This window comes from Xyrauchen texanus, chromosome 2 (genome assembly GCF_025860055.1).
Source record: "Xyrauchen texanus isolate HMW12.3.18 chromosome 2, RBS_HiC_50CHRs, whole genome shotgun sequence".
NCBI classification, from domain to species: domain Eukaryota; kingdom Metazoa; phylum Chordata; class Actinopteri; order Cypriniformes; family Catostomidae; genus Xyrauchen; species Xyrauchen texanus.
This window is the reverse complement of record NC_068277.1, coordinates 48,012,497-48,025,182: the sequence shown is the minus strand read 5'-3', so window position 1 is coordinate 48,025,182 and position 12,686 is coordinate 48,012,497. Positions and strand designations below refer to the sequence as shown.

General features: G+C 38.0%; 1 protein-coding gene across 1 annotated transcript; it reads left to right on the top strand.

Annotated features, from left to right (window-relative positions):
* The first annotated feature begins 9 nt into the window (after nt 1–9).
* Nucleotides 10–9,428, top strand: LOC127658597 (tumor susceptibility gene 101 protein-like). The gene is made up of 10 exons (XM_052147976.1): nt 10–187; nt 275–362; nt 3,677–3,742; nt 3,960–4,123; nt 4,284–4,410; nt 4,531–4,597; nt 4,761–4,855; nt 5,981–6,183; nt 8,188–8,427; nt 8,541–9,428. The coding sequence occupies exons 1-10, from the start codon at nt 143–145 to the stop codon at nt 8,628–8,630; spliced, it is 1,185 nt and encodes a 394-aa protein (XP_052003936.1). The 5' UTR covers nt 10–142; the 3' UTR covers nt 8,631–9,428.
* Nucleotides 9,429–12,686: the final 3,258 nt, after the last annotated feature.

The window sequence follows — 12,686 nt, the reverse complement described above, 5'->3', positions numbered from 1 at the left end:
GACCTAATGCTTTCCAGCTGTTGTTTCCGACAGTAAGAAATGCAACGATTTGATCTTTACGAGTTTACATCAACTTAAACAACATCGAAATAATTTAACTGGGGTCATTAAAACACTACATCAGGTCATAATAATTTTAAACATGACGGCTTTGAACGAAGCTGCTCTGCGGAAAAATTTGTCAAAGGTATGTTTTTAAACAGTTGCCTAACAAAGAACTTGATTACAAAGCTCATCTGTCACTAAATCGGAAATATTTGTTTTCTTTGTACAGACTTATAAATACAGGGATCTGACTGTTCGGGACATAATGAACGTGACGTCTCAGTACAAAGATCTTAAACCTGTGATGGACAACTACGGTAAGATTTTCATCTAAAGCCATTCCATTAGATAACAAAATATCAAGCCAAGTGACCTTTGTTTTAAAGAACGATAGCACAATCGCGCCTTTGAAGCAAAACATTTGTTTGGTTTTGAATCATAGAACAATATATATCTGGTTCAAAATTAAGCCGAATAAACCGTTTGGACACTGTCTGGTTGTCAGTAAGTAGGGGAACACTAAGTGGAACAGTACGCTCTAAACTTGAGGGAACATGCTTCATACCTCCAAAAATCAGTGCAAAAATGGCTCAAATAAAGTTAGTTATGAGATGAGAAGCATCATTTGTTTTGCAGAAGATACTTGATTTGCTGGTTTGTTTATGTAGTGAAATTCATTTTTAAGTCTGGCATAAGTGCTCAAATACATTATTATGGGACCATCATATACACGCACCAGTTTTTCCCAACATTTGTTTCCATAAGTATCCCCACAGCACCATCAGTAAGGCTAAAGTTCCCTGTCATTGACACAACACCAAAGATTATATATTTAATTTAACATTATCATTAATATTGATTTTATATATATATATGCACGCACACACACAATGTTTGGACACAAAGGTTTGGAATAATGTACAGATTTTGTTGTTTCAGAAGGAAATTGGTCCTTTAATTCACCAAAGTGTCATTCAACTGATCAAAGTATAGTCAGGACATTACTGATGTAAAAAACAGCACCATCACTATTTGAAAAAAAGTAATTTTTTTATCAAATCTAGACAGGCCCCATTTCTAACAGCATCACTCCAACACCTTATCCTTGAGTAATCATGTTAAATTACTAATTTGCTACAAGAAAATCACTTGCCTTTATATCAAACTCAATTGAAAGCTATTTGGTTCATTAAATTAAACTTAACATTGTTTTTGTTTTTGAGTTGCCACAGTATGAAATAGACTGGCATGTCTTAAGGTCAATATTAGGTCACAAATGGAAAAAAAGAAACCACTTTCTCTAGAAACTCGTCAGTCAATCATTGTTTTGAGGAATGAAGGTTATACGATGCTTGAAATTGCCAAAAACTGAAGATTTCATACAAAGATGTACACTACAGTCTTCAAAGACAAAGGATAACTGGCTCTGACAAGGACAGTAAGAGATGTGGAAGTTCAGATGTAAAACTAAACAAGAGGATGAGTACATCAGAGTCTCTAGTTTGAGAAATAGACGCCTCACATGTCCTCAGCTGACAGCTTCATTGAATTCTACCCACTCAACACCAATTTCATGTACAACAGAAAAGTAGTGAGTGTACAGCTTGTATAACAGTGTAAATTTGCTGTCCCCTCAAAATAACTCAAAACACAGCCATTAATGTCTAAACTGCTGGCAACAAGTGAGTACACCCCTAAGTGAAAATGTCCAAATTGGGCCCAATTAGCCATTTTCCCTCCCCGGTGTCATGTGACTCATTAGTGTTACAAGGTATCCGGTGTGAATGGGGAGCAGGTGTGATAAATTTGGTGTCATTACTCTCACACTCCATCATACTGGTCACTGGAAGTTCAACATGGCACGTCATGGCAAAGAACTCTCTGAGGATCTGAAAAAAATAATTGTTGCTCTACATAAAGATGGCCTAGGCTATAAGAAGATTGCCAAGACCCTGACACTGAGCTGCAGCACAGTGGCCAAGACCATACAGCAGTTTAACCGGACAGGTTCCACTCAGAACAGGCCTCGCCATGGTCGACCAAAGAAGTTGAGTGCACATGCTCAGCGTCATTTCCAGAGGTTGTCTTTGGGAAATAGACGTTTGAGTGCTGCCAGCATTGCTGCAGAGGTTGAAGGGGTGGGGGGGTCAGCCTGTCAGTGCTCAGACCATACGCCGCGCACTGTATCAAATTGGTCTGCATGGCTGTCGTCCCAGAAGGAAGCCTCTTCTAAAGATGCACAAAAAAGCCCGCAAACAGTTTGCTGAAGACAAGCAGACTAAGGACATGGATTACTGGAACCATGTCCTGTGGTCTGATGAGACCAAGATAAACTTATTTGGTTCAGATGGTGTCAAGAGTGTGTAGCGGCAACCAGGTGAGGAGTACAAAGACAAGTGTGGCTTGCCTATAGTCAAGCATGTTGGTGGGAGTGTCATGGTCTGGGGCTGCATGAGTGCTGCCGGCACAGGGGAGCTACAGTTCATTGAGGGAACCATGAATGCCAACATGTACTGTGACATACTGAAGCAGAGCATGATCCCCTCCCTTTGGAGACTGGGCCACAGGGCAGTATTCCAGCATGATAACGACCCCAAACACACCTCCAAGACGACCACTGCCTTGCTAAAGAAGCTGAGGGTGAAGGTGATGGACTGGCCAAGCATGTCTCCAGACCTAAACCCTATTGAGCATCTGTGGGGCATCCTCAAATGGAAGGTGGAGGAGCACAAGGTCTCTAACATCCACCAGCTCTGTGATGTCGTCATGGAGGAGTGGAAGAGGGCTCCAGTGGTAACCTGTGAAGTTCTGGTGAACTCCATGCCCAAGAGGGCTAAAGCAGTGCTGGAAAATAATGGTGGCCACACAAAATATTGACACTTTGGGCCCAATTTTGACATTTTCACTTAGGGGTGTACTCTCTTTTGTTGCCAGCAGTTTAGACATGAATGGATGTGTGTTGAGATATTTTGAGGGGACCGCAAATGTACATGGTTATACAAGCTGTACACTCACTACTTTACAATGTAGAAAATGTCATTTCTTCAGTGTTGTCACATGAAAATATATAATCCAATATTTACAAAAATGTGAGGGGTGTACTCACTTTTGTGAGTGTGTGTGTGTGTCGTGTGTGTGTGTGTGTGTGTGTGTGTGTGTGTGTGTGTGCATATATTTAGTTATAATGTCCATTTTGCTTACATATGAAAGAAATGATCTCTTGGCTAATGTGGTTAATATAAAGGGAACTTTTTCCTCAATTTGGTCACTTTTTAGCTTTTTAAAAATGTCAAAATTCCATCAATAAATATGCATATATTATATTGCACACATTTGATTAATAACGTGTTTGTTTACGTGCATAAATTGTTCTATTTACAAGTATTTACATATCCCTTGGAACCTGCTTATGTACCCCCGGTTGGGAATTACTGATATACACTATATATACACACTGTAAAGCAATACCTTGTGTTTTGATTGTGTCTTTCTTCACATGCCTACTTAGTCATGCCTTATAAAGTCAGGGATTTAAGTTTGGAAATTTTATATCTAGTCTTTTGACTCATCTAAGTAATATTTATTCATAAGAAAATTATGTCCTGCACTAATTTAGTTTTCTTTATTTCAGTGTTCAATGATGGCTCCACCAAAGAGCTGCTGAGTCTTGCAGGAACAGTGCCAGTAGGTTATCGAGGTATAGAGAGCAATGACTTCATGAAATATTTCCTCACTCTTCAGACTCTCTGAGACTGATTGTCTCATTGTTCATCATCAACTCTTCACAAACTTGATATAAATCTAAACCTATACTACACATTGACTATTACAACCAAGACATATTTAAGACTATCAAGATCAGTAGCTTATTTTGGTTTGATGCTTTTCCCGATTTAATAATCCTCCATCTGTAGGAAATGTGTATAACATTCCTGTCTGCCTGTGGCTTCTCGACACCTATCCCTACAATCCCCCCATCAGTTTTGTCAAACCCACAAGTGCCATGATGATCAAAACAGGGAAACATGTTGATGCTAATGGAAAGGTCTACCTCCCTTACCTGCATGAATGGAAACCTGTAAGTGTCTTGTGTTATTTTTATTGGTGTCCTCACACCCATTTTATTACCCAGATCATATTCTGTTAAATTTAGGAGGGCATAAACTTACACAAGATTGTTTTTGGAGGACATTGTTTAACATGCATGCATCTTTTTTTATATTATTTGCTGTCTTTAGCCTCAGTCACATTTGTTCGGACTGATCCAGGTGATGATTGTGGTGTTTGGAGAGGAGCCACCTGTCTTCTCAAGGCCCAGCACTCAGCCATCTTACCCAGCATTCCCAGCAGCTGGCCCACCCAACAGTAAGTTTTAAACCTGTATCAAACCATTTTGGTGTACTGATATTTTGGATCTGATAGATACAACATTTTTGATTTGCATAACATTTTTATGAGTATTTAAACTACTGCATGTTTTTCCAGCTGCTTGTATGCCAAACTCACCAGGCTTGCCATTTAGCCAAAGTCATGCTACCAATACCAATTCAGGGTAAGTGCTTTGAGTGTACCAGTCAGCATGTAAAATGATGATACTTCATTTAATAAAAGTCAACCCCTTCCCACAAGTCTCACCAGCAATCAGCCATTAAGTGGTTTGCTTTGTCTCCATTATGCACTTGATATATACCATGTATTTGACTTCCCTTTGTCAGTGGTTTTCAGGGCTATCCTTATCCTGCGTCAGTTTCTGGATACCCCGCTACAACTGCTCCAGTCTATACTCCAGTGTCTCCTGTCACCACAGTCGGTGAGAGCATGTTAAATGAGCTAGTTACTTATATCCACAGTGAAATCAAGAATCAAAAGAGATTAATAGGCAGAGGTGGGACCAAGTCATTGTTTTGCAAGTCAAAAGTAAGTGTCAAATCTCAAATCCTAATCAAAACAGGCAAGTCGAAGTCAAGTCAGAAGTCCTCAACTTTAAGCATCAAGTCTTAAACAAGTCATTAGTGCTCTTTGCCCAAATTAGTGTTAGAGTATTAATTACTATAGTAATTGCACTCTCCACAGTATTGGCACATTTTAGCACAATGTGTGGACTTTTCAGACAGTCCCTTAACACACACCCTCCATTGCATCAGCAATTTTTAGCACAATGTGTGTGGACTTTTCAGAAGACCCCTTTCCCACTTTTAGCTGATTTTAGCAATGAAGCATGCAAAATAACTTGCGTAAAATCTGTTGTTACAGTGCACTGATGTCTGTGGAACTAAGCAGCTATCTAGCTAACCCAGCTAACATGACAAATTATATGCTGCTGAACCATAGTTGACGTGTAACAGTTAACAATGTAGACTTACCCATGTCTGTGGGTTTTCAGATTCCTCACATAATGTAACATTGTTGATGAAGCATCTTTCATCTTTTTTAACCACAGGTTCTACATGTTGCCATCCTTTTGTTGCCCTTGATATTGTATTCTTTATTTTCAAATTAAATCACCTTTTGTTATCATTTTGGCTGAATCATTCTTAAATGTGCAATCTTCAAACTTGGTCCTATTCTCAAGGAAGTTGATTGGTTGCTTGTCTGATTGGTTGAATTTGTTTATTGGGGAATTAAATGGTTGATTTGCTGAACATTTTCAAATGTACAACTCTGATCTTTGGTTTTAAAAGACAAAGTCTTTCCAAGTCCGGTCAAGCTCAAGTCATGTTGCAAGTCATTGTTTTCAAATTCCAAGTGGAGTCGCAAGTCATAAAATTTGTAACTCGAGTCCAAGTCATGCGACTGAATTCCATAGCCCTGCTAATCGGTCACACATCTTTTAGCATTCTCAAACTTATTTCAGAAAGGCACTGTTTAAATGCATGCAAACCATTTTGCTTTGAAGGTTTATTCGTGATGACTTTAATTAATCTCTGTGTTTCAGGTCCCACTGCTTACGGTACCATCGGAGAGGACACAATCCGTGCATCTTTGGTGTCTGCGGTAAGTGACAAATTGCGATGGAGGATGAAAGAAGAGATGGATCGAGCTCAGGCAGAGCTGGATGCACTGAAACGGACAGAGGAGGACCTGAAAAAAGGCCACCAGAAGCTGGAGGATATGGTGACTAAACTGGACCTAGAGATGGTACAAGAGTGAAACATTCTCATTTAATACCTTGGAAATATCTCAGCTAATTATGACCAATGCTTTTAACATAACTCATTTGCAGTGGTGTTCAAGAGTCTGAGATTACTAGTGAAAATATTTTGCATGTTTTTATTTCAATTTACAAAATATATTAACAGTTTAAGTGAAAAGTTTAATTAATTTAAAAATGTCCTAATATTTCATGTTTCCACTTCGCTTTAATGTGAGTTTACACTCGAGCTGGCATCGACTTCACAAGTTTGTGTAAAACGTGATGATCCATGTAATCCTAGCATGATTGGAGAATGTTCAGAGGAGCATTTTGTGCGCTTCATTAGAATTAGAATTTTCCTTTTTACAAAGAATGTGGTCAGTGTCACAAATTAGCTTGCATTTGATTAGTGTTCTGGAAATAGTGCAAAAACTTTTATATAAAATAAAAATGTCCCAGATTTTAAAAGTTGTCTCAGATTTTTGGACCTTAAATTACAGTGTCTATAGAAAATCATCATACCAATTTGAAATGGTCACTTTTGTATGTCTTAAAGCCTGAAATCAAAACAATAAAAAAAAATACTTCTTTCCAAATATACCAGCTTTCTTTACAAATTTTGCCTTATAAAATTCAAATAAACAAAAAGGCAACCGTTTCAAAAATATATTGATGATGAAAACTAGGATAACATTCTTCCTCGCAGAATTGTTTCAGTTCAGAATTTTTTTGCGGAGTGAGTGGTGATGAACTGCTCTCGTTATGTCATCCACAAGGTCAGGGCTCTGACTTGCCCACTCAAGGACTTTGACCTTCCTATCTGCGTTGTTTTTTTGGCAATGTCTTTTGGGTCATTGTTGTGCTGAAAGGTGAACCACCTGCCCATCTTCAGTTGTCGAGCAGAGGGCCACATATTTTCCTAAATAATTTAGGTGCACATGGCAGCATCCATTTTCACTTCAATACTAAACAATTGCCCAGTCCCCGGTGAAGAGAAACACCCCCACAACATAATGTTGCCACCACCATGCTTCACAGTCTCTATGGTATGTTCTAGGTGGTATGCTGTGTTTGGTTTTCTCCAAATATAGCATAATTTTTGTCTCATCTGACCATAAAACCTTTTGCTACATTGCATCAGAATCCTCCAAGTGTTTTTTGCAAAGTGCATTCAAGACATGGTGCGACACTTTCAGTAGTGGCTTCTTTCTTGCAACCCTGCCATACAGGCCAGCTTTGTGTTAAGCTTGGGAGATTGTTGTCAAATGCATAGACTGATTAATATCAGCCAGTATATCCTTCAAAGTTGCCTTTGGCATCTTGATCGCTTCTGTGGTCAATATCCTCCTTGCACGGTCATCCAGTTTGGAGGGACGGCCCAATCTAAGCAAAGTTTTGGTGGTGCCATGCACTTTCCACTTCTTAATAATGCCCTGAACGGTACTCACAGGGATAGTAAAAGCCTTTGAAATGCTTTTTGTACCATTCTCCTAACCTGATTCTTTCCACAATTTTATCCCAGATCCCTTTTAAAAGCACCTTTCCAACCATGGTAAACTCTTGAATTCATTACTACGCACTTCTAGTAATGGAATCCACCGGCAGTTCCATTGCAGGTTATATTCTGAATGAATCAAAACCCATACACTTGATGTCAGGTGGGGGCCACTTCAGATGTGATCTGAACAGTGATTGCTTGAACCTGAGCAAGTTTGTACCGGTAATTGTTACTCTTAGGGGACTGATCACTTTTAACCAGGCATTTTAGTAAATCATTTTTACAAATTGTTGAGAATTTGTTTGCATGTTATTTCCACTTTGATGTTGAAGGTAATAATGTGTAAATACAGCTGGAAAAGGTTAGATTTAATTTATTTACATTTCCATGGTGTAATGTAACAATCGATAAGGATTTTATCTGTAGGCACTGTATAAATAGTCCAATAAGTCACTTTGAAAAAAAGGTATCTGCTTGAAAACTGGTACTAAAGATTTCTGTTGGATTGCAGACTGATGTTGACCGAAAGATTGAGCTCCTTAAGCAGAAAGATGAGGAGCTGACTGTTGCCTTGGGGAAAATGGATAACCAGTCAGAGGACAATGACATTGATGATGTGATTGTGCCCACTGCTCCACTTTATAAGCAGATTCTGAACCTCTATGCTGAGGAAAATGCCATAGAAGACACTATCTTCTACCTGGGTGAAGCATTACACAGAGATGTCATTGACTTGGATGTCTTCCTCAAGGTGAGTCTACAGCCATTCTTTCATTTTCTTCATTGTCGTTATTGCCGAGCTTTAAAACAAACCAGAATATGACCGATGATGATTCTGTTTTTTGTGTTTGTGGTTGTTTGCAGCATGTAAGGCTTCTCTCCAGAAAACAGTTCCAGTTGCGAGCCTTGATGCAGAAAGCCAGGAAAATAGCAGGTCTCAGTGACTTGTACTGACTTGCCCAAATAGTTTCTGACCCTCTTAGTTATACCGCTTGTACTGTATGGCAAGGACCCTGCATTTTATCCTTCCAAGTAGGAGGCTTTGGGTTCTCCTTTTCCAGACACTAACCTAAATCACACTGTTTATCAGTATAGAATGATTTGAAGGTTAACTGTAATATTACCAGGACCAAAATCCTAAATCTCTGTGAAACGCAGCCTTATAAACTGCAATTGTTGCACTTTTTGGACATTTTGCCTCCTATTCTTCTAATCGTCTTTTTATAAATAGGGTAAAGGGACCGAGGTTCGGGAATTTTCCATGCGCAACCCAGAATGTTTGTCTTATGCTATTCTTAATTGATTGTCAAAAAAAATCAGCGCTTTTATTTTTAGATAGTAAATAATGTTTTTAATTGTATCCAGAATTGAATCATTCTTTATTGCATAACACACTTTTGCAGATCTGCTTTGCCTGACATAACTATTCTTATTTACAATATACAGTCAATGTACTTTGAATATGTGTAGAGAAACATTAAACAGCAGGTTGAAATGGTCCTGCACAATTCACAGAATATTATAAAGATATTTTTAGATATCTGTTTGATATATGATATATAAAAACCACAATGTATGATGGGGACTCATTATTGCAAAGACATGTCGAGTAATGTTTAATCACTAAAAGTATGTTTGAAATGAGTTGTAACTACATTGTAATCATGAATGAAACCAGGGAATAACCAAATTATTGTGTAGTATGTCTTGAAGGTATTTATGAATTACATATGGTATCTGAAATAAAACACAATTAACATTGATGCAGGTTTGTTTTTCTATTATCTAAATGTGTTCGACTACATCAGTAGATCTTTGTCCTTTTCTATAAGATTTTATATATCAGCAAGGTTGGCACTTTGTTGGAAAAGTGTCAACTTCCATCATAACCTCTTAAAGGGGTCATGAAATGGAGAATCAAATGTTCCTTGATATTTAGACATAAGTCAAGTCATTTTTATTTGTAAGTGCTTTTTACAACACACATTGTTTCAAAGAAGCTTTAAAGAAAATTATGCTTTGGCAGAAAATGAAACTAATATGATCATTGTGTAGTTTGATTAAACATGATTTTAAATTGAGTATAAAAATGATTAAATAATAATTGTATTTATAAACCCCAGTGAGCAAGCTTAAGGCGACTGTGGCAAGGAACACAAAACTCCATAAGATGTTGGTTAATAGAGAAAAATAACTTTGGGAGAAACCAGACTCACTGTGGGGGCCAGTTCACCTCTGGCTAACATCATGAATATAATGCCAATATTAGTTATTTATGTGCAGTGCATGTTATTGTTTAAAATTAGTAAATTAAGTAAGTGTTAAGGGCCAGTGTTTAAACAATGATTTTGTATGAACTGTAAGATTAACTACAGAAGTTCACAAAGATGAATTGACCTTTGTTAGTTGGCTGATGAAGGCTTTTGTTGGCAATTAATTGATAGTCTATGTATTCCATTTTAAGAGCGTAGTCCATCAATAGATAAAGGTGATGCAGGCCGAGATCAATGAGATAAATCGCAGTTTAACCGGTAGGTCATTTTGATGTGGTTCGGTGGGGTCCATCATAAATCCAAGGGTCAGGAAGAGGCATACCGTCTGTAGTTTGTCGTCATCTCTCAGTGGCACGTAGCAGTGAAGTCTGACACCAAGCAGGAATGGAGCTGGATCTGGCCGGCTCTGGTAACCTCGGGATATGAATCCAAAACAAATAATGCACAGTTATAGATCATGATAAATGTTTCTGGTTCCGGCGGACCAAACTAAAGCGGCCTTATTGTGGGTTGATGGATAAATTAGGTGCAGAATTCTTTAGTCTAGACTTAAACTGAGTGAGTGTGTCTGCATCCCGAATAGCGTTCGGGAGACTGTTCCATAGTTTAGGAGCCAAATAGGAAAATGATCTACCTCCTTTTGTGGATTTTGATATTCTAGGAACTATTAACAGGCCAGAATTTTGTGATCAAAATCAACGTGATGAATATAGCATGTTAGAACGTAACTTAAGTACTGTGGTCTTAAGTTACTGAGTAAGGGTCACTTACTCATTCTTTATTTTATATTTTCAAATTTAGAATAATTGTAGTCATCACAACTATGGACTAATAGAAATGGAAATTATGTTGTGACTAAAAAAATCTAAAATAAATCAAAACTATGCTATATTTTAGCATCTTCAAAGTGGCCACACATGCCTATGTTTTGCAATTAAATACATTAATATGTTGGCACAATTAACTCTTGAGAGTGTGAGTGTGATCATTGTACCTGCAGGCTTTTTTCTTTCATTTTCTTTAATCGAAAGGGGGTGACACTATCAAGAGTGCAAGAGAAGACTATCACAGCAAATAAGAGACAAGGTAATGATCTGAGATGTCATCACTCTGTGGTAGAATTTCTATAGTATCAACATCAACTCCATACGACAGAATTAAATCTAGCATATGATTATGGCGATTAGTACAGGCTTCTCTTTCTCACAGACCTCCACTAGCATTCAGATGTGTGTCTCTAACACACATTAGCCTTCTCCATCAGCCTGACTAATTCCTTACATTTATCACATGTAAATCCCTCACCGCTTATGGAAGAAGCCATAGTAAACATGTGGCATGCAATGCAGGAAGAAATCACATGTGCGGAAGCCATGACTCACAACAATTGTTTGTTGTTGTTATGGTTGTTCTTGAGTAGCAAGGGTTTGAGATCGATGTGAATCCCTCACACAATTGATAAGTAGAGGTTTGAGATTGTTGCAATAATCCATGTAAAACACAGAGAAACAAATGCATGCAGTCAAGACACGAGATGTAGACAAGCAGAAAAAAGAAAATAAAAAAGAGAGAAAACTGGTGTGTGGGTTAAAATACACGCAGTTGAAACAATAGAAAAGAAAAGCACATGGTAAAGGATAAAACGATGAACGTATAAGAATAAGCAATGCTAAGCAGGCTAGCAAGCTACAGGCACAGACTCATGCAGCATGCCGGTGTTCTGACAATCTATGCTACCTGCTCAAAATAGTGATATGTAAAGTTAAAACATGGGTAGCACATGTCAGGAGGCACAGGAGAACCTGTTGGTATGTAGCATGAACTTTGTTAAAAATATAGGTAGCACATCTTGTCAGGCAGATAATACCCATCAGGATTTTCTACCAGCATAACTATCAGATAGTGTGATGTGGTGTGAGGCTGTACTAAGCCCTAACCCCAACCCTAAAACTTTGCAAATATAACATTGGTTGCACATCCTGATAGGTAGCATATATTTTCAAGACACCAGCAGCAACCGGAACCACATAAGAGGTAACTTCTATAAAAAAACATACTGCAAATTTCAGAACTCAAAACCTCTGAGCAGACTTTGTGAGGCTAATTATTCATGGACACCAAAGGGGACCTATCTGGACTATTTTGAATTATTTTGTATATAAACATGAACTACACAGACTCTTTGATTGCTGCCATGTATCTCGTCACTTTTAAAAGACGCATTGTCAAGTTACTATTCTGAAAGGGAGAAGCAATTCTCTCATTCATCTGCAGCCTCTCTCATGGACACATTCTTTCACCAATCTTCACTATTTTTAATTGTTGGTTTATGTAAACAGAGACTAGAAGGACGTCTTTGACTGTTTCTATGTGTTTCCGGTGATGTGTGTGAGTCATTTCACCGTTCTTTTGACTATGATGTGTGCATGGATTGCTTGTGATCAAGTCATAATATGATTCTAGCTTTGCAAAGAAACTGTTATTGAAGAATGGGGCAAAAACACTTGGACACAATCAACAACGCAAGTAAACCATTTCATTAATGAATATTTTAAATGTCATGACTGTTTATGGTGCTGAGTGTTAAGAGGTATGCTTGAGATGAACAGTTTAATGTATTATGATGCAATGTGTTGAATGTGTGTTATGTGTAAACCCTGACATTTTTATTTATAATGTTGAGGGGCTTGTTCATTCTCTTCTAATTGAGTTTTCTTAATTTGAGGGGCTGCATGAT

Excerpts from the sequence above, each read along its gene's own strand:
- LOC127658597 (XM_052147976.1), top strand. The coding sequence starts at position 143 with ATGACGGCTTTGAACGAAGCTGCTCTGCGGAAAAATTTGTCAAAG. Across the intron at positions 188-274 it reads TGCGGAAAAATTTGTCAAAG|ACTTATAAATACAGGGATCT; the intron begins GTATGTTTTTAA and ends TTCTTTGTACAG. Across the intron at positions 4,598-4,760 it reads GCTACCAATACCAATTCAGG|TGGTTTTCAGGGCTATCCTT; the intron begins GTAAGTGCTTTG and ends TCCCTTTGTCAG.